Here is a 25,633-nt window from a genome sequence, read left to right on the forward strand (position 1 = left end):
CTACATTGGCAGTGCTCAGATTATCTAATTTTTGGCAAATAGAGGTCAGTTGAGCTTGCAACAAGGATACAGAGTCGACACTATGTTTCCCCTTGTTAGCAAATCCTCTGGGATTCCCATATTGGGAATTGTGTATCGCCATGTCTTCAATAACCTGACCTGCATCATCAACATTAAGATTCATGAATCTCCCACTAGCTGCAGAGTCTAAAATTATTCTAGAGGAATTTCCAATGCCGTTATAAAAGGCTTGGATTAACTGCCATTGTGCTAAATTATGGTGGGGGCATTCTCTTTGTAGGTCCTTGAACCTCTCCCAAGCCTCATATAAAGACTCATCGGCTTCTTGGGCAAAGTTCTGAATCGCACTCCGTAGTACTGCTGTTCTCTCTGCAGGATAATACTTGTTATAGAAATTCAAAACAAGAGTTTCCCAGTCAGTTATACCAAGTGTAGTTCTATTTAAGCCATTAAATCATAATTTAGCTTTTCCAGTTAAAGAGAAGGGAAAGAGAATCTCCCTGATTTGGTCTTGAGTGACCCCGGCTTGCCTGATGGTGTTGCAATATTGACAATAGTCGGCAATGTGAAGATTCGGGTCTTCACCCTTTGCTCCACTGAATTGCTTCCTCTCTATCATCGTTATAAATTGAGGTTTAATTTCAAATTGAACCCCATCAAGAGCCGGAGTAGGGGTGAGATGTGGAAAATCCGTAAGCTTTGGTTGTGAATAATCACTAAGCTTCTTTGGAGCCGCCATCTCTGATTCTGTGTCTGATGATGTCTCTGAATTGCTAGAATCAGTTGGAGGATCGCGGTGATTATTGTTATTATCACCAGAATCCGCCAGGATTTGCTTGTAGAAGTTTTTCTGTCTATGGAAGGAACGTTCGATCTCAGGATCGAAAGGGATGTAACCTGATCTGGAACACCTGAGCATAAACAAAAGCTAGAAGCAAATATGAGATTTGTCTCATAGAACTAGCGCTCTCTGAGACAAAAGAGAAATAATCTAGACTACAAAAACAATCACAAATAAAAATAAAACCGTTTCCCCGGCAACGGCGCCAAATTTTGACAGGGTAAAGTCGTATCCCCTAATCAAAAATAATTACCTAAATCACTAACTAAGGTAGATAGGGAAGTAGGGTCAATCTCCACAGGGAAACAGGTCTTTTTACTCCTAATTAAATATTATAATCTAAATTATTTAAGTAACTAATATTTATAATTAAGTTTGGAACTAAACTACAAAGAATAAGAATAGGGAGAAAACAATATATAAAGGGATCTAGGGCATAGGTTCACCAATAAATAATACTTCAGGGTAAAACATAGTAATCAATCATTGACATTGCATAAATAACATGATTAACAGGCTCTCGCAATTTATTAATCAACATAGATCTAACAGGCTCTCGCAATTTACTAGATCTAAGTTCTTATTGAAAATAGCCTTTATTATCAAATTAACATCTGCTCGGTTCATCAATTTAATATTGCTATACTTTTACAAGCCGCAATTGTAAAACATTAAAACAATTCAATAAGAAATTATCATGCAATACCAATAATCGATAATAGTCAATCATCAATGCATCAATTAACCAGATTGTAAAGGGCTCTCGCTACGTATTACAATCACACAATTAATTTACCGGTATTAAATCTCATCTCTCGAATCTTAAATTAACCATTTATAAATTAACTTGCCTATTGAAACTAGACCTAAACATTAATTCTCATCTCTCGATTCTTGAATCAAAATTGTGAAACTCATGCATAAAAGATAGGCCTAATCTAGTCACAGAGCATTAATCCAATCAATAGGAAATTAATCTAGCATTGATAATCAACAACAATAATTTATCCCTTCATATTATTTATTAGATCCCCATAAACCCTAGAAATTAAACTACTCACACATATAAAAAAAACTAAACTAATCAAAGTAATAAAATAAATCATGATGAAAGGAATAAAATAAATAAGATTAAAGGATGAGAAATCGTTACCAAAATAAATCTGGAATTAATGAAAAGAACTAAGAACAAAGGTTTAGAGAGAGTTTAAGAGAGAGAAAACTAAGTAGAGAGAGAAAGTCTAAGAGAGAAGGGATCTAAGAGAAGAAGTAACTAAAAATTCCGAACAGATTGTATTTAAACCTTTCCTAAAACACGAACTAAAACTAAACTAATCAGACTCTAGGAAAAACACGCGCCCGATCGGGCGAAGGGCCGCCCGATCGGGCCCGCCTTTTTGCTAGCACACTCTTCTCAGCAGCACCGCCCGATCGTGCTAAGCCTCGCACGATCGGGCACGCCTTGGGCCACACATCCTTGGCTTGCTGCGCATCTTGTCCGATCGAGCTAAGCTTGCCCGATCAGGCCCTTGTGGCTCCTCGAGGCTTTGGACTTCCGATTGGGCTCGACTCCTCAGCCCAATTCGGATCTCCTCTTCGGGTCTTGAATACTCGGTCCAAACCTCGGTATCCCGATCACCGAGCCCTTAATCACCGGCTCTCATCGGTCTTGGGCTCCAAAAGTGGTCGTGTTTCTCCAATGCTCGTGATTGCTCCAAAATATCTCGGGAAAATACTCCAAAAGCATAAATCCCTGCAAAAGTCAACTAAATCTACGAAAACACTAGAAAAAACCAATTAGTAATAAAAGTGGCTCTAAAGAGCCAAAAACACTACTAATTATGACCAAGGGATGGGGGTAAAATACTATATAAAATGGACACATCATCGTGCTTCTCCAATTCTCGTGATTGCTCCAAAATATCTCGGGAAAATACTCCAAAAGCATAAATCCCTGCAAAAGTCAACCAAATCTACGAAAACACTGGAAAACACCAATTAGTAATAAAAGTGGCTCTAAAGAGCCAAAAAAAACTACTAATTATGACCGAGGGACGGGGGTAAAATACTATATAAAATGGACACATCAAACTCCCCCAAGCCAAACCTTTTCTTGTCCCTAAGCAAAGATCTCATCAATGAATCAATAAATATGCTTCAACCCAAAAGTACAAATCAAGCACAAATGATCCAGGGTAAAACAAATAAACACGCTTCAGAGTCAACCAATCAAATCCATCCAATTACCTTTCTTCCCTAACAATTGTAAAAAAGAGCAAACCACAAGAGCATATAGAATTTAAGACTAGTGCTCACACACTCAACTCTCATTTATGTGGCGAGTAAAAGATGTACTCGATCGCTCTCCAACCACCCCTTTAATGTGAACAATGCCCTCCCAACTCACACTCTCGTGTGTATAAGACAATGAACGCTCAATCCTACTAGTCGACTCGAAATATGCCAAATCATAACTTGCATTGATAGACAACACTTTCACATCCATACAATTCTATGCACAAAGGTCGGAAGGTCTTTAAAGCTTGTAATGTAAGGCTAGGGTAAAGGGTAAGATAAATTTGGGAATAAGTGAGAGAGAAGCTATGCTTAAAGGATCCATATCCTAATAAAACCCATGATCAAAATAAATAATGATCATACATCTCCTACATAACCAACTCTAACATCAACCAAATAAACTCCAATCATAATAAATAATCCCAACACTTACAATTTCACTCATAAGATATAATAATGGAGTAATAGAGTGAATAAACAAACTTATTTTCCAAACTTGAATTTTTTTTCATTGAGGCTCAATTTTTTTCTTTTGATCTACCTCCAACTAGAACATTTGAACATTTTTTTTTTTTTTCTGAAGTTCACTTATTTTTTCAAATTTTTTTTCTTTGAACTTCTCTTTATTTTTCTCATAATATCATGCTTTATTTTTTCAAGAAAATATAACTCTCATACTCATCAAAAATAAACATGAATAACAACAAAACAACTTCTCAAATCCCACCCAAATTGTGCAAATAATAAGCACATTACAAACTCCCTCACCTCACTCACTAATAGCTCCCCCAAGCCAAGCTTGGGACTAGTAACCAATGGGGCAAAATAGGCTTGTAATGTGGCTAATAAACGACAAAAAGGTCAAGGTAACAACATGGGTAGCAAGAAGGGAACAAATGTATCTACAATGTCTGGAGGCTACCTAAAAGAACAAATGCCTTCGTCCTCCACAATGTGCATAATAATGAATCATATAAACATTACTTATAGTTGCAAACCAATACTCAAATTCATTGACACACCAGGAACTATGGAACTATCACACATTCCTTACCAAATCAACTAGTCAAGCACTATATTCACAAGTAGTTGGACAAAATTGACACATGTTAAGGTTTCAAGGCAATCAAACATCAAATCATGATCAACTAATCCACAATGCCTATCATCAAATACCAAGAATCAAAACAAATTTTCTCAAGTATGGGGCACAGGGAAGCATAATTTATAATTCATTGGAACGTATTTTTGGATTTTTTTATTTTTCAATTTTTTTGTATTTTTATATATAAAGAAAGCAATAAAACTAACCTAGAAAGCAAGAAAACTAACCTAATAAAACACACCAAAAATAAAAGAAAAGAGAAATGGAAAAATACCTAACCAAAATCCCCCCCCCCCAAGCCAGAATCAGACAATGTCCTCATTGGCTCGGAAACTAGCCCAGCATAGCTAGTCCTCATCATCCTCGTCCATCGAGCCGAAGCCCGCACCTCCACTGCCACCTGCACCACCTGCACCAGAAGAGCTACCACCAAAATAATCAGCGTGAAAACTCCCCCCCACCAGTCCCCCAAAAGGAATGTCCTGTCCGTACCCGAAAAAGGAAGAATAGTCTGAGTAAATACCACGGGCAGTGGGATCCCTATTGTATCCCTGGGGTGGAGGCTGAAACCAGTCAGGGTGAATAGCGTCGTCGGGAATGTTGCCCCAACGAGCATAATCATCATACATAGGGTAGAGAGCTCTACCCTGGTTCCTCTCTAGGTACCCTAACCTCTGGTCAATAGAGCCTACCATCCTCCTAAGGTCAGTATGCGAATGCTCGATACGTCCTAGGGCCTGACCTATACTCTGGAGATCCCAAACTGGGTCAGAGTCAACATGAGGGACGGAATGGGACATACGAGGTGGAGAGAAAGCCACCTGGGGCTGAGGCTGGGGTGGTGGAACTGGTGGTGGTGGTGCCTGCCCCCTAGCGTTGGCAACTAAAGCATCATAGGTGTAAGAAAGTTTCCCCGGGGGAAAGGCGGTCAAGTCTGGACTGGGAAGGGGAAAAATGGGCAAAGGTTGCTCGTTCCCAGTCCGAATACACCAAAAGGGTGTCTGCTCGCTATCCGGTCTAACCCACCCCACATCCTCAAAATACCTAGCAGTCATGTAGGTATCTGGTCCACAGTTAGTCAGCTGGTGGGGTCCATCTACTACAAAACCGGCCTTTTTCACCGCTATTCGAGTGATAAGGCCACCTAAACGGATAGGGGACTTAGAAGTGGTGCTGGTTGTGGCATGCCGACTCAAGTGGTGAACTATAAACCTGCCTATGTTTAATTTCCCGAACCCGTATACATAGTGTCCTATGATAGCTAGTTCGTTGGTTTGAGCGTTATGAGGCTCGGCCCTACCTAAAAAACACAGACCCGCAAATCTTTGCCAGATTTTCGGGACAGGGTGGTGAATAGGTTTGGTACTAGCATGTTGGGGGTCGGGGGCAGGTAAATCACCCATTTTATAGTCTGCATGCCACTGGTGAGATAATTCAGAATTTAATTCAAAAATTTTACAAAATTCAACAAAAGTTAAACTAATATTTCTATTATTTAACTTGAAAAATAAATTAGGCCCATTCCTACTACTAACAACATGAAAAGTGGATAGGAATTCACTGGTGAGTTCTCGGTATGTAGGATAATGTATGTCAACAAATTTTCTCATGCCAATATCATTCAAAAATCGTTTAACAAAATCAAACAAACCATATGATTCTAAGGTAGGGCGGTGTAACCACCGAGAAGGAATTACCTCACGACCAACCAAATGCTCCAATCGTTCTTTTTGTTCCTGACTCACGATCCGGATCGTCGGCCAATACGGGAGCTGCAAGTCTGGGTCGTACTCCTCCCTTGAACTGGAGCTCCTACCAAAAATGAACCTAGCCCTCTTTGATGCCATGTAGAAAAAATGGGTTGAAAATTTGTTGAATTAAAACTGAAAAATTTGTATATGAGAGTAAAGAGGATGAAGAGAGGATCACAAATATGTAAAGAGTTTTGAATTTGGGTTGGTAATGGAGGAGAAATCTTATAGAGAAGTTAGAGAAAATTTGAGTTTTAGAGAGAGAAAGTAATGGAGGAAAGAAGAAATGGAGAAAGAAAGAAGAAAAGGGGGAAGAAAAAGACGCGGACGTGCTCGCGCCCGGTCAGGCGGTGGGTCGCCCGATCGGGCGATCTGAATTTACTAAAATCCGTAACCTCTCGCGCCCGGTCGGGCGCCATTCGCCTGGTCAGGCGATCTGACTATCTGATTTCGTCTTTCTCTCGCGCCCGATCGGGCGATTTTAGGCCAAAATTCCTTCCCTTCTCGCGCCCGGTCGGGCGAGGCTTGCCCGATCGGGCGGACAAATAAGTCCGTAAAAGTCAAGTTTCGCGCCCGGTCGGGTGAAATTTCTTATTTTCAGACCCTTGCTCTCGCGCCCGATCGGGCTGGCTTCGCCCGGTCGGGCCCGAGACTAAATCGGCGAACTTTATTTTTCTTCTTTTCTCCAAAATTTGGCTAACTCTTTTCCTTCAAACATGTACAAACACTCAAAAAACTCATTAAATTCCCTCATCTCTCCTCTCATAAGAAAAAGAAAAGAAAAACTAGACTAAAAAACATTAAAAATACGGGTTGCCTCCCGCAAAGCGCTGGTTTATCTAGGTCCCGCACGACCTTCTTACCAAGTACAATTTCTAGGACCCTTGGCCTAACACTTGATCGGGTGGTTTCTCACACGGTCTAGCGATGTTTAGGCTGCGATGCGGCTTCCTGACATAACCCGTGGGACGCCAAGTCGCCTTATCTGGTGGATCCTCCTTTACTTGGACTAGGGGATCTTCAATGCTACGCACTAAAAACCCTTCTTCGATCGAATGTTGCTTCAAATTGTCATTACGTTCAACACTTGCAACTCGATCTGGTGGAACACTTACCGTAGGCTCGATTCGCACAACTTGCTCGATCGGTTCCACTTGTTCGTCCTCGAAACCAAGACCAACATTGTAGAGTGCTCTTTCTATTGCATCGACTTCCTTCTGCCATTTTTCTATCTCATCTGAAAAGGATGCAACACAAGATACCGCCTCCAAGGGATCTTTTTCAAGAGCTTGGGGCTTGTTAGAATAATTTACAACCACATTAACGCTGAAACATTTCTCCTTAGTCATGGAGCTTTTAGGGGCATTATTAAGATTAAAAACAACTTTATCGTCCCCTACTGATAGTGTTAGCTTACCACTTCTTACATCTATGACTGCTCCTACAGTGTTAAGGAATGGTCTACCCAAAATAATTGGGGTTTGCTTATCCTCAGCCATATCAAGAACAACAAAATCTACAGGTATATAAAATTTACCTACTCTAACGGGGAAATCCTCTAAAACACCTAAGGGGTATTTGAAAGAACGGTCGGCCATTTGTAGAGTTATATTGGTAGCTTTTAATTTACCCATATTCAACTTAGAACACACAGATAATGGCATGACGCTAACACTAGCACCCAAATCACATAATGCATTATCAATTAAGAGATTGCCAATATGACAAGGGATAAAAAAACTACCCGGATCTTTTAATTTAGGTGGAGACTTATTTTGAAGTACGGCACTACACTCTGCAGTGAAAGCTACTGTCTCTACCTCACTAATAGACCTTTTTCTCGTCAATATTTCTTTCATAAATTTTGCATATGAGGGGATTTGTGTGATCAATTTAGTAAAGGGAACTGTTACCTTCAAATCTTTAACCACCTCCAGGAACTTACCAAACTGCTTATCAAAGTTTATCTTCAATTGACGATTGGGAAAAGGAAGTTTGATAATTGGCTTTTGAGCATTCTTATTCTTGTTTGGAGTAGCTACCCTCTCTGGAGTTTTACCCTGCAATGTAGAATTAGACATGTTAGTATTATCCTTTAGCCCTGCAGGGCTATCAACTACATTGTTTGGTTTAATGGAATCAAGATTAGCATTATTTGATAAAAACAGGTTCATCAACTCAGGGCATAGAGGGCCCTTCATAGTTTGAACCACTCCTTAGAGTAATTGCAAATGCTTGATCCGTAGGCCTAGTCGGCTGTGCCGGCAAGGCTCCCTGTTGGCGTGCTTGTAGAGTAGCGGAGAGTTGCGCAATTTGATTATCTACAATTTTATTATGCGCTAGAATTTGATCAATTGTCGCATTCCTGCTCTCCATGTGCTTTTGCATATTGACCAACATTGCTCTAATTTCCCCCAAAGAAGGGTCGGAAGATGAGGGGGGTTGTTGTGGTTGATTCTTCTTGCTAGCATTGGGGTGATAATATTTCTGCTGCTGTTGCTGTGGCACCTGTGGTTCTTGTGGTGGTGGATTTTGAACATTAGTGCTCCGGTAGGAAAGGTATGGATGATTCCGATACCCAGGATTGTAAGTGTTGGAATATGGGTTATTCTGCCTATAAGCTTGGAAGGCATTAACTTGCTCCACGGAACTCCTGCAATCCTGCTCCCAATGACCTACAATACCACAATTTTCACAGAGAGCCTCATTAGAATTATTATTAATCGCAGAAACATTAGCTACATTAGCAGTGCTCAGATTATCTAATTTTTGGCAAATAGAGGTTAGTTGAGCTTGCAAAAAGGATACAGAGTCGACACTATGCTTCCCCTTGTTAGCAAATCCTCTAGGATTCCCGTATTGGGAATTGTGTATCGCCATATCTTCAATAACCTGACCTGCATCATCAACATTAAGATTCATAAATCTCCCACTAGCTGCAGAGTCTAGAATTAATCTAGAAGAATTTCCAATGCCGTTATAAAAGGCTTGGATCAACTGCCATTGCGCTAAATTATGGTGAGGGCATTCTCTTTGTCAGTCCTTGAACCTCTCCCAAGCCTCATATAAAGACTCATCGGCTTCTTGGGCAAAGTTCTGAATCGCACTCCGTAGTACTGCTGTTCTCTCTGCAGGATAATACTTGTTATAGAAATTTAAAACAAGAGTTTCCCAGTCAGTTATACCAAGTGTAGTTCTATTTAAGCCATTAAACCACAATTTAGCTTTTCCAGTTAAAGAAAAGGGAAAGAGAATCTCCCTGATTTGGTCTTGAGTGACCCCGGCTTGCCTGATGGTGTTACAATATTGACAATAGTCGGCAATGTGAAGATTCGGGTCTTCACCCTTGGCTCCACTGAATTGCTTCCTCTCTATCATCGTTATAAATTGAGGTTTAATTTCAAATTGAACCCCATCAAGAGCCGGAGTAGGGGTGAGATGTGGAAAATCCGTAAGCTTTGGTTGTGAATAATCACTAAGCTTCTTTAGAGCCGTCATCTCTGATTCTGCGTCTGATGATGCCTCTAAATCGCTGGAATCAGTTGGAGGATCGCGGTGATTATTGTTATTATCACTAGAATCCGCCAGGATTTGCTTGTAGAAATTTTTCTGTCTATGGAAGGAACGTTCGATCTCAGGATCGAATGGGATATAACCTGATCTGGAACACCTGGGCATAAACAAAAACTAGAAGCAAATATGAGATTTGTCTCAGAGAACTGACGCTCTCTGAGACAAAAGAGAAATAATCTAGAATACAAAAACAATCAGAAATAAAATTAAAACCGTTTCCCCAGCAACGGCGCCAAATTTTGACAGGGTAAAGTCGTATTCCCTAATAAAAAATAATTACCTAAATCACTAACTATGGTATATAGGGAAGTATGGTCGATCTCCACAGGGAAACAAGTCTTTTTACTCCTAATTAATTATTATAATATAAATTATTTAAGTAACTAAGGTTGAGAATAGGAAGAAAACAATATATGAAAGGATCTAGGGCATAGGTTCACCAATAAATAATACTCCAGGGTAAAACATAGTAATCAATTATTGACATTGCATAAATAACATGATTAAAAGGCTCTCGCAATTTACTAGATCTAAGTCCTTATTGAAAATAGCCTTTAATATCAAATTAACATCTGCTCGATTCATCAATTTAATATTGCTATACTTTTACAAGCCGCAATTGTAAAACATTAAAACAATTCAATAAGAAATTATCATGAAATACCAATAATCGATAATAGTCAATCATCAATGCATCAATTAACCGGATTGTAAAGGGCTCTCGCTACGTATTACAATCACACAATTAATTTATCGGTATTAAATCTCATCTCTCGAATCTTGACCTAACCATTCATAAATTAACTTGCCTATTGAAACTAGACCTAAATATTAATTCTCATCTCTCGATTCTTGAATCAATATTGTCAAACTCATGCATAAAAGATAGGCCTAATCTAGTCACAGAGCATTAAATCAATCAATAGGAAATTAATCTAGCATTAATAATCAACAACAATAATTTACCCCTTCATATTATTAATTAGATCCCCATAAACCCTAGAAATTAAACTACTCACACATATTAAAAACTAAACTAATCAAAGTAATAAAATAAATCATGATGAAAGGAATAAAATAAATAACTAAGATTAAGGGAAAAGAAATCGTTACCAAAATAAATAAATCGGGCGCGCCTTTTTGTCTCTAATAGCAATCTCGCGCCCGGCCGGGCGCGTCACCGGGCGCCAGCCATAGCTTCTCCCGCCCGGCCGGACGCGCCTCCGGGCGCCAGCCTCTTTGGCCGGGCGGCTCATTTGGGCCACTATTTGGACTTCGATTGGGCTCCAATTCTTCGGGCCAATCTGGGTTTCCTCTTTGGGTCTTGAATACTCGGTCCAAATGCCCCGGTATCACCTATACCGAGCCCTTAATCACCGGTTCGATGTCTCTAACCGGCCCTGGGCTATTGAATCTGGTCGTGCTTCTCCAATGCTCGTGATTGCTCCAAAATATCTCGGGAAAATACTCCAAAAGCATAAATCCCTGCAAAAGTCAACCAAATCTACGAAAACACTGGAAAACACCAATTAGTAATAAAAGTGGCTCTAAAGAGCCAAAAACACTACTAATTATGACCGAGGGACGGGGGTAAAATACTATATAAAATGGACACATCATGAGGGTTTCACCATTGTTGAGCTTGGATATTGAAGAGGAAGATTGATCATCTTGCTTGTAGATTTTCACATTCAATCAATGAGAATCTCTAACTCTCTCTCCTCTATTTTATTTGCCTTCTTTTGATTATTATTTTTGTTGTTGGTATTGCTTGTTAATCATGTAGATTCTTGATTATTTGTTGATTAATCTTGTTGTTATCATGATTAGTGAGTAATTCCCCCATTAAGGGGATGGTTGTGGTGTAGTTGGATCTTGAGCATGTTTTAGGGTTTAGAATTGATTTATTTGTGATTAAAGTCTTTATATGCTTGATATTCTTTAATCTTATTGCAAGTGCACATTGTTGGTTGATTAAAGGTGAATCTTTGATAACAAGGAACGGAAGTTGACTTATCTAGGGTTCATTATTATCGATTGTTATTTAATAGTACCTCCTAGTATATGGAAACATAGAGGCTATGTTAGGAGAAGCCAATTGACCCCAAAAGGCGGCTAGATTGGATCCTTTACTTCGATATTCGAGCATGTTTAGTTCATAATTAATTCAATTTCTATGCCTTTGTTTATGCTCAAGTGAATGATATACCTAAACCATTCCTCTTAGTGTTTTATTTCTTGTTTTAGCATCTTTAGACTTTAGTTTATTTATCTCCTATTCCGAACTAGCTTAATTGTCGATAACATTTGGTGGTGTTTATTCGTTCCCTGTGGTTCGACCCCTATGCTTGCCTTATACTCGTATTAGGTTTGTTTAGGTTGTATAAATTGTATTTGATCTAGGGATAGACAATTGACGACGGGTTTATTCCCTTGCCAAAAAACGTTTCAAATTGGTCATCCTTAAACTCAAAAAGCATGCTTCTTTGTAGTATGAGAACTTAAAGAATCGTAGGAGGAAAGATGGAAAATCAAAAATCACTTCTTGGGAGAAATTAAAGACACATATGAACAAGGCCTTTGTGCCTAAAGATTATTTGCAAGATGCTTATCTTAAATTGAACTCTCTTAAGCAAGGAACTATATCGGTAGAGAAGTATACCAGGGAGTTTGAGAAACTTTCTATCATGAGTGGAATTGAAGAAGCACCGGAGCATAAGATTGCTAGGTATATTGGTGGTCTCGAAAGAAAGCTTGCGCAAAAGGTTGATGTGCATGCCCAAGTAAGTTTTGATCAAGTGGTGCAAAAGGCTTTGAAGTTTGAGAAGTATGACAAGGTGAGTAGTGCTAGTGGGTATACTAATCTTACCTTCAAGTGTTCTTTTGCTCCAAAGAGTGAGACAAGCAAGCCCATTTCTAAGGATGACAAAGGCAAGGCTCCCATGCACTCTTCTAACAAAGATGATCACAACAAGATGAGCAATTGGAAGACTTGCTACAAGTGTAGAGGTTATAGACATTTTCCTAATGAGTGTCCAAATAGTAGAGCTATGATGATTCGTGAAATGGATGATGATGAGTACGAAGATGAGAAAACGGATTTTGGAGACCCTGTATATGATGAAGAGGATGATATTCTAGTTGAGGTCGATGAGGGTCAAATCCTTTTTGTGAGGAGGGCACTTCACTCCATTTCTACCCCTTTGGAAGAAGAGCAAAGGGAAAACATCTTCCAAACTCGTTGCACCACCAAGGATCGAGTTATCAACCTTATCATTGATAGTGGCTCTTGCACTAATTTGGCTTCAATAACATTGGTGAGAAAGCTCAATCTTGAAACTACCGATCATCCTACTCCCTACAAGCTTCAATGGCTTAACAATCACAATGAGGTGAAGGTAACGAAACAAACTCTTTTTTCTTTCTCAATTGGCAAGCTATACAAGGATGAGGTGCTTTGTGATGTATTGCCTATGGATGCTTGTCATGTATTTCTTGGTAGACCTTGGAAATTTGATAGAGATCTAATGCATAATGGAAGAAAGAACATTTATTCATTCATGATGGTTAAGAAGAAGATTGTACTCAACCCCTTGTCCCCCACCATCAAACACAAAGTACCTTCGGGTACGGGAAACACAATCAAAGAGAACCTTCTCATTGGGGAAAATGAAATGGGAAAGGAGATAAATTAAGGACACCTTGTCTTTATTTGTCTTCGTAGGGAAACACAAGAGAGTGAGGGAGAGAACCCAATCCACCCCCCTTGTAAAGGAAGTTTTGGTTGAGTACCATGATGTTTTTCCCGATGATCTCCCACCCGGTTTGCCACCTATTAGGGGAATTGAGCATCAAATCAATCTTATTCTTGGATCACAACTCCCTAATAGACCAGCTTATAGGTGTACCCCCGACGAAGCAAGAGAGCTTCAAAGACAAGTTGGTGTGTTTTATTGAAAGAGGATTTGTGAGGGAATCCCTTAGCCCTTGTTCGGTTCCGGCTCTTTTGGTTCCAAAAAAGGATGGTACATGGAGGATATGTGTGGATATTAGGGCCATCAATAATATCACCATCAAGTACCGCTTCCCTATTCCCCGACTTGATGATATGCTTAAAGAGTTACATGGTTCCAAGGTGTTTTCGAAGATTGACTAGAGGATGGGGTACCATCAAATTCGCATGCGTGAAGGAGATGAGTGGAAGACCGCTTTCAAGACAAAGCAAGGCTTGTATGAGTGGCTAGTTATGCCATTTGGGCTCTCTAATGCTCCTAGCACTTTCATGAGGCTCATGAACGAGGTACTTCCCCCCTTCATTGGTAAATTTGTTGTTGTTTATTTTGATGGCATACTTGTTTATAGAAAATGTGAACTTGATCATGTTAAACATTTGAGGCAAGTATTTGAAATAATGAGAAGTAGGCGGCTTTTTGCCAAGTTAGAAAAGTGTACTTTTATGGTGGATAGCATTGTTTTTCTTGGTTATGTAATTTCGAATGTAGGGATCTCAATGGACCCTATTAAAGTGGAGGTCATTCAATCGTGGCCTACTCCTACTACTCTCACTCAAGTTAGGAGTTTCCATGGTCTAGCTTCCTTCTATCGAAGGTTTTTGAAGAATTTTAGCACTATTTTGGCCCTGGTGACCGAATGCATGAAGAAGGGTACTTTTGAGTGGACACCATCGACTCAAAGGGCTTTTTAGACCCTCAAGAAGAAGTTGTGTGAGGCTCCAATCTTAGCTCTTCCGAATTTTGATCAACCCTTTGAAGTTGAATGTGATGCTAGTGGGGTTGGAGTTGGAGCGGCTCTTGTGCAAGGAGGGATACCGGTTGTCTATTTTAGTGAGAATCTTGGTGGAGCAAGAATGAAATATAGTACCTTTGACAAGGAGTTATATGCTATTGTGAGGGCTCTTGATCATTGGTCGCATTACTTGAGGCCTAGACCATTTGTGCTACACTCCAATCATGAATCTCTCAAGTATATCAATGGTTCTCATAAACTCAATGCAAGGCATGCCAAATGGGTTGAATTCCTCCAATCATTCACTTTCTCTTCTAAGTACAAGGAAGGAAAGAGCAATGTTGTCGTCGATGCTCTTTCTAGGAGGCATTGTATGATCACTATTCTTGATGCGAAGTTTTTAGGGTTTGAGTTGCTTAAAGAGTTGTATAGCGATGATGAGGATTTTGGTGGGTTGATGAAGAAGTGTGAAAAAGGGGTCGATGGCTCTTTCATGGTGCAAGAGGTTTTCCTTTTCAAGGGAAACAAGCTTTGTGTCCAAAATGCTCTCATCGACGGTTGCTTGTTAAAGAAGCTCATCAAGGAGGACTAGTCGGACACTTTGGGGTTGCATAAACATATGACATTCTTCGAGATCATTTTTATTGGCCCAAGATGTTTGGTTATGTGCAAGATGTGATAGCTCGTTGTGGGGCTTGTCACAAGGCTAAGAGTCAATTCCGTGAAGGACTCTACTCTCCTCTTCCGGTCCCTAGTCACCCTTGGGATGATCTTAGTATGGAATTTGTGGTTTCTCTCCCTCGCACTCAAAGGCAAAATGATTCCGTGCTTGATATGGTTGATCGTTTTAGCAAGATGGATCACTTCATTCCTTGCCACAAGACCAATGACGCTTCTCATGTGGCTACCTTGTTCTTTAGAGAAGTGGTGAAGCTTCATTGCATTCCAAAAAGTATTGTGTCAGACCGAGATCCTAAGGTCTTGAGCTACTTTTGGAAGACTTTGTGGAAGTTAGTGGGAACCAAGCTCTTGTTTAGTACCTTTAGTCACCCTCAAACCAGCGGCCAAACCGAGGTAACTAATCGTATCATGTCCACTGTTCTCCGAGCTATCATTAGCAAACACATGAAAGATTGGGATCTTAAGCTACCTCAAGTTGAATTTGCTTACAACCGCTCTCATTGCATAGCTACCGGGAAAACACCATTTGAAGTAGTGTATGGTTTCAATACCCGCCTACCACTTGACTTGTTGCCTAGTATCCCTCAAGAGGAGTTGAGCTTTGAGGCAAAAGATAGAGTTGAAACGATAAAAAAAAACTTCATCAAGATGTCAAGAAGAGAATTGAGAAGGCAAATGAGGGTTACAAGGTAAGGGAAAACAAATTCAAGAAGTCAAGGGAATTCAATGTAGGTGATCTTATGTGGCTCCATCTTCGAAAGGAAAGATTCCCGGCTAAGAGAAAGAACAAGCTCATGCCAAGATCCGAAGGCCCCTTTGAAGTTGTTGAGAGAGTTGGACCTAATGCTTACAAACTCAATCTACCGGGAGACTTTGGAGTTCATGCTACCTTTAATGTCCTCCTTTTCTTTTTGAAGATGATATTGGTGATGATGATCCGGAATTGAGGGCAATTCCTTTTGAAGAGGAGGGGTTTACCGCGGCCACGCGGGTGCATGGAACTTAGTGGAAGAAGTGGAAGACTTTCCATGTGTCGTGACACGAAGTCGGGCCAAGCTCCTTGGAGGTCACCTTTCGGGACTAACCATCATCACACTTGAAGACAAGAAGAATTGAAGAGGTTCGGCTGAACCTAGGAAGTCCGACTGAACCATTTTGTCAGTTTCAAACCCGATTTTGTCAGTTTTGCAGTAGTGGTCGAACTCCAAAGGTTCGACCAAACCAAGAGCAGGATAGTTCGACCGAACCATCCCTAGGTTCGGCCAAACCTACCCATAAGTTCGACCGAACTTACCCTTAGTTCGGGCGAACCTTTTCCCGTTTTTCTGTCAGCTTGTGCGAACTATTTAAGTTGTTTTAAGAAGTTTTTGCATTTTAATTAATGTTGAACTTTGCTTGATTTTGTAATCAAAGAGAGTTTCTCTCTCTACCATAATATTTGTTATTATCTTGCTTTCTTTGTGATTGCTACCTTGTAATATTTGTGATTACTCCTTAATCCTAGCTTTATTTGGTGTTGGCTTTGATTAAGACCCCCTATTTTCATTATCTTGGTGATTTTGAGATAAGTTTGCCTTATTTTGTTGGTTTGAACTTGTTGTTACTTGATTTCTCCTCCCTGTTTCTTGGGTTTTGTTGTTTAGTTCATATCATTTCCCGTGTCACGGTGCCCATTCCGTTACACGGGACTGTTCCGTGTTTTCTCCGCGTAAACCATTCACGCGTTTTCACTTCCCGTAGGTCAAATGTGTCCCGTGTCACTCCAGAATATCCCGCGTCACACTAATTTCCCCCGTGTCACGGGATTTCTTGCCGTGTTGCGGCGTACTTTTGCATGTCGTGGCATTATTTTTTAGGGTTTTTATCTTTTTGGGTTCCGTGTGTTCCCTCTGCTCATTTTCCCTATAAATAAGCTCTTCATTTCTACAGTTCGGGGCATCAAATCATTCTCTCTTCCTCTCTTTTACACCAAAAATCATTTTATTCTCTCTCTACCATATTCTAAGCCTTAAACCAATATTTCTAATTACACCATTCTTCACTTAAGCACTCCAAGGAGTCAATAATCGACCTGAAGTTCTGTCCTTAAACCAAGGTGTGAAAGGTACAAATAACTGAGGGTTTGGACCAAATCAACTCAACTTTCTATTTAATTTAATTTTCATTTTATTTATGTTTTTCTATTGAAGTTACTGAAAGTTTATTCATGATGTAGCAATTTAAAGGAACGTGCAGAATGTGAGTAATTAATTAATTTAATTACTCTTATTTCATTTTAATATTGCTAGTATCATGATTAGGTTATTAATTTATATTTGATTTGACTAACGCTATTATTGTTAAATTACTTCCAATATTAATGTTGATTTCTATTATATTTATTGATCACCATATTGCATGTTAAAGGGAATATGTAATTGAAAATCACGCCCAATAAGATAATTTGGACAACCGGTTTAGGTTCCTTTAATCTTATTGTTTAATCAAGTGATCACGATATTTTAGAATAATGTGTTGCATTAATATTCTACAAATTTAGCCTAATAATGGTTTGGATAAAATTTAATATTTTGTTTGTATGCCTTTGAGATCGCAGGAATCACTTTTCACTATAAGAATCGAGTAGAGGCCAATACGGGAGAACGTGACTCCATGACTCACTTCGTACCATCCTCCCCGATCCTCCTTTCGTGGTTCCGAACCATATGGAGTTAGTAATCTCATGGATTATGAATGGGGTGTAACCTTCACGGGTGAATCGTTGTTGCCTTCGTTGTCCCTTAATTCGTGGTTGCCTTTTATGATCCGTGAACGGTTTACAAGTTCCTTAAAAACTTGTTGGCGGCTCCCTACTTTCCTTGTCCCTAGTCATTGTCCCTAATCGTGTATGTCAATTCCCACTTCCTATGAGTGCCAAGCATATTCACCACATGCTTAACGTAGGCGCACATCAAACGACGCCTAGACCTAATAATAGGCCTCTACTTTATTCTTCTCGTATTCATGTGCGCTTTCTGACTGACATACAATCATTAGATTAACCCTAAACCTGTTTAATCTATGTTGGTTTAATATTAATGCACAAATAAATCTATTATTGGCGATCACTTTAATTATAATCAAATTAACCCTAAACAAGATTATTAATTATCTTATTAAGCGTGATTACAAGTACTAATTCCCTTTAAACATGCATAAAAGGTGTGATCAAGCAATAACAGTAACATCAAGCAACATAATAATCATCATAATAATAATTATAACAACAATTATAACAATTGTAAAAATAATCATGTTAAAGCATAATAATAGCAAGATCCTAGGCATGATACTAACAAGATTAATAACAAACCCTAGCATGTCACTAAACATTAAAAATCAAAGCTTGAGCCCTAACATGATACTAACATGCTATTAAGAAATAAAATAGGAAGCATTCTATTAATCATAATTGATATTAGGAATTTTTAGTTGTTACCCTAAACATGATACTAGGAAGCAATAAAACATCCTAACATGATACTAGGAATCAAAATAACAATCTAAGCATGATTTCTATATCATAATATCAATTAAACAATTAAAGCACTTACTTAGATGCCTCTTACCTCTTTCTTATAACAAAATACACGCGTTAGTAACTTTAAAGAAAATAATAAATCAAAACAATTAAATAATTGAAATAGAGATTTGGGACCAAACCCTCATAAATATCAAACCTTTCATGTCTAAGGCGAATGCAACTTTGAATTGGGCTAGGTGTGTCTAGATCTTGTGAATGCGGAATTTTGTTCGTAAAAAGGGTTGGTTTAGAAAGAGAGAGAGAGTATCAAGAAATTCTTGATAAGAGTTGGTAATTAATGAGAAGAATTAATGATAATTGATGATTAAAAACGGAGGACAAAGGACGTTATTTATAATGAAAACAGTCCGAATTTAATAAAAAAAATCGGAGTTTGAAGAGGAATAAAATACGCCTCTATCGCCACAACAGCCTCTGTCGCGAGGCGACAGAGCCTGTCGCTAGGCGACAGCCTAACGTTCGGCGCTGCAGGAGATTTTTCCACACGTTTTCTATTTTTTTTATAAAATTAAGTCGTAAAAGCCCGTACGAGGGGTAAAATCGTAATTTCATTAGGGCGGACAGAAAGGCCATGAGGGAAGCCATGGCCAGGGCCGTCCCTGCTGAGCAGTGAGACAAGCTGCGGGGGATTCATAAGGGCTTCCTCGACCCAATGATTAACTGCAGCGCTGAGGTAGCACTTCCCAACATTCATACTTAGAATATTTTTATTTTTATTTTGCTAACTCACTTTTTCTTGTACGCAGCTCTTCCTGCGGCTGACCGCCTTCCTTGAATGGAAGGATAAAGAGAATGAAAAGCTGAGAAGAGCTTGGGAGAAAGTCCAGAAATCCCACGACGCCGTTATAGGGACGGCCGCTGTCCAACGCACTTACTTTGAAACCCAGATCAACGCGCTGTCCGACAAGGCGACGCGACAAGCTGAGGACTTGGTCAAGCTGGGCAAGGCTCTCGAACAAGAGACCCTGGCTAGGGAGACCATTAGGCAAGAGAGGGATCAGGCTGTCTTGGACGGCCAGCGCTGGAAGGAAGGGTTTGAGGCCTCCGAAAAGCTGAATAGTGACATGGACTTATCCCAAAAGAATCTCAAGGAGGCCTTGGATAAGGCAAACGCTCTTCAGGCCGAGGTAGAGACTTTGAAGAAGTCCGTTGAGGACTTAACTAAACAGCTGAAAGCACCTCGGCGCCCGAGCGCAGACTAGGTCGTCTGCATCGAGCAAAATGCTAAGGATAGGTTGAAGAGCCACTTCTTCGAGGCGTTTGAGCTCATGGTGGATGAAGGGGAGGCTGCCTACTATCAGGAGCGCTTCACCAAGCGTCTTAACTCTGTTTACCTCATGGAAGAGGATAAGAAGGCCGGCTAGCCTTCTCCCGAACTGAACGTCACACCAGCTACCTTAGACGATGAGGAAGATGAGGAGGAGGCAGACGAAGATGAGGACAAAGAAGAAAACAAGGAAGATCCCGCTGAAGGCACATCCACCCTTGTCTTTGAGGAGCCTGTTCAAGACAATGATACGACTAAATAGAGCCCATGTCCTCTTCCAGCCATCTCCTGATTTCAGCTTTCCATACTTCTGCTTTTGTTAAACAATTTTGCTTTTTCTTTTTATTCAATGCCGCCTGTTTTGAGAGGCTTTGTAAGATATTTTGCCACCTTCTGAGCTCTCTTTATTAATGCATTTTTTACCGCCTTCTGAGCGGTTTACTACTTTATCTATTTTGTACTTAGCAAATTTTGCGCATTTTTACGTTTTTATGCTTTCGTACGATGGGGTTGTATGCCCCTTCATTCGGCGTTCGCCTAGTCCATACTCTAAATGATTTGATTGACTTGGTAGTTTTTATGCCTCAAGGGGTATGACTACTAACAAGTTAATCAAATCATAGTAATGATTGCCCTTGGACTAGGTGCAACGCCGAATCAACAATTATTGCGGCCGTATTACGGGCCTCATGTGAGCCGTCCGTTGAATCTATCGCTCAGACATACTCAAGAAATTTCAAGTAATATCTCAACTTTAAAATTTCTAAGTTTGGCTGGGCTATTTTGCCTAGGTATGCCCTTTCCCTCATTTAAGGAGGTAAATGTCCTTGACGGATTTAGGGTACCTTGTGCCTTTCTCCGTCCGTCCCAATGGGGGGAGAAGCGTTTGCCCGTGTTTGTCAAAAAAAAAATTTTTGCAGTCCTCTGTGACCGTTTTGCTATGTCTTAAATAATTTTGTTTGGCTTTAATAAGTCGTGTTGCTATGTTGCAAGCATAGTTATGGCTTTTTCTCGGCCTTTAATTCATGAAACAGAGACGTACGCATGCAAAAACAAACGACTCAATAAGATAACAATGCCTGACTTTCATTAATTTTGTCAAGATTACATTGTTGGGTCGTACGGCTTTAATTACAAGGCTCGGTCATCAAGACCTAGCTGTATATACAACTTTTTGGCTAAGTACAAAGAATTATAAACATAATATTTTTTTAGATTGTCCGTGTTCCAAGTACGCGTAATTGGACGGCCATTTAAGGCTTTGAGACGGTATATACCATCTCGAACTTCTTCACTGATTCGATACGGCCCTTCTCGTTTTGGGGTTAACTTGCCATCTTCATTTTCTCGGCCTACAACCTCCATTTTTCTCAATACCAAATCTCCCATTTTCAGCGGACGCTTTAACACTCGGCGGTTATATGCCCTTGTCATCCTCAACCGATAGATTTCGTGCCTAAGCGCCGCATTTCCTCTGGCTTCTGGAAGGATGTCCAGAGCGGTCTTCATGGCCTCCCAATTGGCCGCTTCATCATATAGCATCACCCTGAGTGTAGGCTCGTACATCTCAATTGGGAGAACTATTTCGACACCATAGACCAAGAAGAATAAGGTTTCTCCTGTGGAACTCTTTGTTGTTGTTCGTATGGACCACAATACATCAACCAACTCATCAGCCCATAGGTCGCCTGCTTTTTTAAGCTTGCGCTTGATACCATTTGGAGATCAACTTGTTATAGGCCTCTACCTGGACGTTGGCTTGTGGTCGGCCGACTGAGGCAAAGAAATGAGCTATGCCCTAGTCTCCCAACCATACCTTGAGTTGAGGTGTTTCGAACTGGGGTCCATTGTCGAACACCATTAACTGAGGTACACCAAAGCGAGTAATTATGCTCTTCCATATGAAAGCTGACACATCCGTCCACTTAATTCCCCAGACAGCCTCGGCCTCGAACCACTTCGTGAAGTAGTCTAATGCTACAAACACATATCGCCTTTGGCCAGATACTGGCGTATACGGATCCAAGATGTCCATCCCCCATTTGGCAAAAGGGAGCGGACTACTTATGGCCGACAAGCTGTTAGCTAGGCGATGAATTAAGGTTGCAAATCTCTGGCACTTGTCACATTTCTTCACCATTTTCATGGCGTCCGAATTCAAGCTTGGCCAGTTATACCCCAGATGAGTGGCCTTTTCAGCCAGGGCTCGTCCTCCAATGTGGGAGCCGTAATTCCCCCTGGTGAAGATCGTCCAACACATAATGTCCCCTCTCAGGGGTAATACACTTCAGGTGCGGCTTCACAAAAGCTTTCTTAAACAACTCCCCACGCTTTATTTCAAACCAGGCCGCCCTCTTTTTATCAGCCAGCTCTCCTTGGGATCGGCCGGGAGCAATCCATCCCTTAGGTAGGAGATGATTCCGTCCATCCATGTAGAGCTTCTATCGATGATTTGTACCGGCTCGACATCAATACTCCTCTTTTCTTTTACTTCCCAAAACACTGATCTCGGAGTATCACATAATGCCGAGGATGCTAATTTGGAGAGGGCGTCCGCCTGATGATTAGACGAACGAGGAACTTGCTACAGAGAAAAATGCTCTATGCCCTTGGCCTCCTCTTTGACTATCTTCAAGTATTTCATCATGGCCGGCTCCCTTGCCTCAAAGTCACCATTCACTTGGCCGACTACCAGCAGGAAGTCCGAGCTCACATCCACTTTTGTTGCTCTTGCCGCCTTACACATTCTAAGGCCAGCCAAGAGGGCTTCATACTCGGCCTCGTTGTTAAAGGCTTGAAACTGAAATCTCAGTGCATACTCAAACTTATCTCCTTCAGGAGATTGACAAATAATTCCAGCGTCGCATCCGATCGCTATTGCACTACCATCCACAGACACCTTCCAGATCTGGTTTCCGGCCGGCTGTAAGTCCGGCCGTGTCATCTCAGCCAAGAAATCAGCAAAGGCCTGCCCCTTTATGGCTTTTCTGGGCTCGAACGTGATGTCGAAGCCTCTCAATTCTAAAGCCCACTTAAGCATGCGGCCACTTGCTTCTAAAGTTGCAAACGGCTTCTTGAGTGGTTGATCAGTATAAACCACTATCGAATGTGCCAAGAAATACGGCCGCAACTTTTTAGATGCCATGTACAATGCTAAAAACCAAACTTTGCAACAGCGGGGTACCTAAGCTCGGCATTGTGTAGCACATGGCTGATAAAGTAGACTGAGATCTGGTGGCCGTCTCGTTCAACAAGCAGAACGACACTTAAGGAATTCTCTAAGATTGCGAGATAGATGTACAACTTCTCATCCTTCAGCGGATTGACGAGCCGAGGCAATGTATGTAGATGAATTTTTAACTGTACGACTACTTCCTCTGCCTCCTCCGTCCACTCAAACATATATTTCTTTTTGATGGCCTGAAAAAAGTATCGGCATTTGTCCCCTGATCTTGACAGAAACCGACCGAGTGCTTCCAAACAGCCGGTTAGTCTTTACACTTCATTAATTGTTCTTGGAGACGTCATATCAAAGACAGCTTGAATTTTTTCAGGTTTGGCCTCAATTCCGCGTTCATCAATTAAAAATCCGAGAAATTTACCAGACTCAACACCAAAGACACATTTCTTCGGGTTTAATATCATCTTATGCGGCCTGAGTTCGGTAAATGTTTCTCGTAGATCCTTCACATGGTCGGCCGGCTCTTTTGACTTGACAATCATGTCATCAATGTACGCCTCCATATTCCGGACGAGCTGATCTTTAAAGACCGTGTTGACAAGTCGCTGAAATGTTGCAGGGGCATTCTTGAGACCGAACGACATAACCTTGTAGCAATACAGCCCCTACTCAGTCACAAATGCAGTCATTTCTTGATCTTCTTCCCATAGAGGAATTTGATGGAAACTGGAGTATGCGTCCATAGAGCTCATTAGGGCATTCCCGGCCGTAGAATCAACCAAACGATCAATTTTAGGCAAGGGAAAGTTATCCTTAGGACATGCCTTGTTTAAATCCATATAGTCCACGCACATTCTCCAAGTTCCATTCAGATTCTTTACGAGTACTACATTAGCCAACCAATCAGGGTAATAGCATTGCCGAATGAAACCAGCGTCTAGCACTTTTTCACCTCAGCTGCGGCCGCCTGATTCCTTTCTTCTCCATGATTTATTTTCTTCTAGCGGACAGGTTGAACGGTTGGGTTCACAGCCAACTTATGCACAGCCAGGTTAGGGCTTATGCTTGGCATTTCACTAACTTCAAACGCAAAAACATCCTTAAATTATCTCAATAGCTGAACTAACTCATCTCCAAGCAAACCCATAGCTTTAGTGCCGACACTGACCGTCTGACCTGGTTGATCGGAGTCAAGCACTGCATCTTGTTTGTTGCTGGCCGGCTGGGGTCTCAGCTCTTTAGGCCAGCCGACAGCCATTAGTTGCTATGCTTGGTCGGCCATGACCTGCTTTCGCTTTTGGCCTACCTTGTATGCTTGAAGTGGGGGTTCTTCCCCTTTCAACTACGAAGGTTTTCCATGTTTGCAAATTGTTAGCTTAACAGCTAACTAGTTACACTCTTTTGCCATTTTCTGACTTCCTTGAATCGAACCAATCTTTCCGTCCGAACATTCAAACTTTAACGGCATTAAATGAGGGACGATCACAGCCTTTGCAACATTTAGGGTGGGATGGCCGAGTATGACATTGTAGCCAGTTAATTCTTTCACCACTAAGAATTGAACGACCATGTCCCTCCCTTCTCCTTTTTTCCCGAACCGAACTGGCAGATCTATCTGTCCGACTGGGTGAATGATGTTTTCCCCAAATCCTACCAAGGGGTGAGTGATATCCTTCAAAGCATCTTCTAGGAACTTCAAATTCTTCAGGGCGGCCAGGTTGATGATATCGGATGAGCTGCCCGTATCTATCAGTATTCGGCCCACCTTTAAATTGGCTATTTTCATAACAAACATCATAGGGTCATTGTGCAGGGCTTTAACCTCCCCTCGGTCAGCTTTAGACACGGATACTTCAGGGAAAGGCTAGGCCTTTACAGCGTCCGCCTGCATCACCTTTCCCAAGTTCCAGGCGTTCTGCTTAATTCCCTTCATAGTGGGGCCGCCTGAGGCAAATCCCCCCGATATCACGGCCACAAAGCCCGAATCGGTATTGTTCCCATCATCTTCTTTATCATTTTTCTTCTTCTTCTCGGACATGTTGTATGTCCGTGTATATGTGAACTTGGATTTCGTCACATAAGAATTCAGCATGCCCTTCTCGGCTAGCTTGTCCAACAGTCTCTTTAAATTGACGCAATCGTTTGTGTCGTGCCCCACGTCCTTGTGGTAATGACAGTACTTGTTTTTGTTCCTGCGCTGAGCCGAGCCTCTTAACGGCTGGGGCTTTTCAAATTCAAACTTATCTTTGATTTCCATCAGGATGGAGTAATAATCCTTGTTGAACTCATACTGGGCTCGTACGTCTTGACTTTCTCTGATTTCTGCTGGTGGCCGTCGGCCACCCAGACTTCTTTCCTTTTGTTTCCATCTTTCTTTTTTCCAGCCAAGTCTTGCTGAGTAGATTGTTTCTTCTCAGCTCCCTTGGCCGGTGCCTCTGCTTTTGTAAGAGAACAAAAGTCGGCTGCCTCAAAATAGGCTTCGGCTGCCCGCAGAACACCTGCGTATGTCCGAATCTTTTTTCTTACCAAGTCAAACTTAAAACCATTATGCCTTAATCCCCGGAGAAATTCAGAGTAAGCCATTTC

General features: G+C 41.0%; 1 protein-coding gene and 2 non-coding genes across 3 annotated transcripts; all 3 read left to right on the plus strand.

Annotated features, from left to right (window-relative positions):
- Positions 1 to 272: 272 nt before the first annotated feature.
- On the plus strand, positions 273 to 379 carry LOC145565908 (small nucleolar RNA R71). Its single transcript, XR_014095267.1, has one exon. It is a non-coding gene; the product is annotated as a small nucleolar RNA R71 (small nucleolar RNA).
- Positions 380 to 9,026: 8,647 nt separating this feature from the next.
- Positions 9,027 to 9,133, plus strand: LOC145565198 (small nucleolar RNA R71). The gene has a single exon (XR_014094987.1). It is a non-coding gene; the product is annotated as a small nucleolar RNA R71 (small nucleolar RNA).
- A 3,023-nt stretch (positions 9,134 to 12,156) lies between these two features.
- On the plus strand, positions 12,157 to 19,801 carry LOC145635425 (uncharacterized). The gene is made up of 6 exons (XM_081686707.1): positions 12,157 to 13,216; positions 13,314 to 13,532; positions 14,092 to 14,253; positions 14,362 to 14,784; positions 15,009 to 15,622; positions 19,346 to 19,801. Exons 1-6 carry the CDS (start codon positions 12,157 to 12,159, stop codon positions 19,799 to 19,801), a joined length of 2,934 nt encoding a protein of 977 aa, XP_081542833.1.
- Positions 19,802 to 25,633: the final 5,832 nt, after the last annotated feature.

This window comes from Chenopodium album, chromosome 1 (assembly GCF_948465745.1).
Source record: "Chenopodium album chromosome 1, dcCheAlbu1.1, whole genome shotgun sequence".
In the NCBI taxonomy this organism is placed as follows: Eukaryota; Viridiplantae; Streptophyta; class Magnoliopsida; order Caryophyllales; family Amaranthaceae; genus Chenopodium; species Chenopodium album.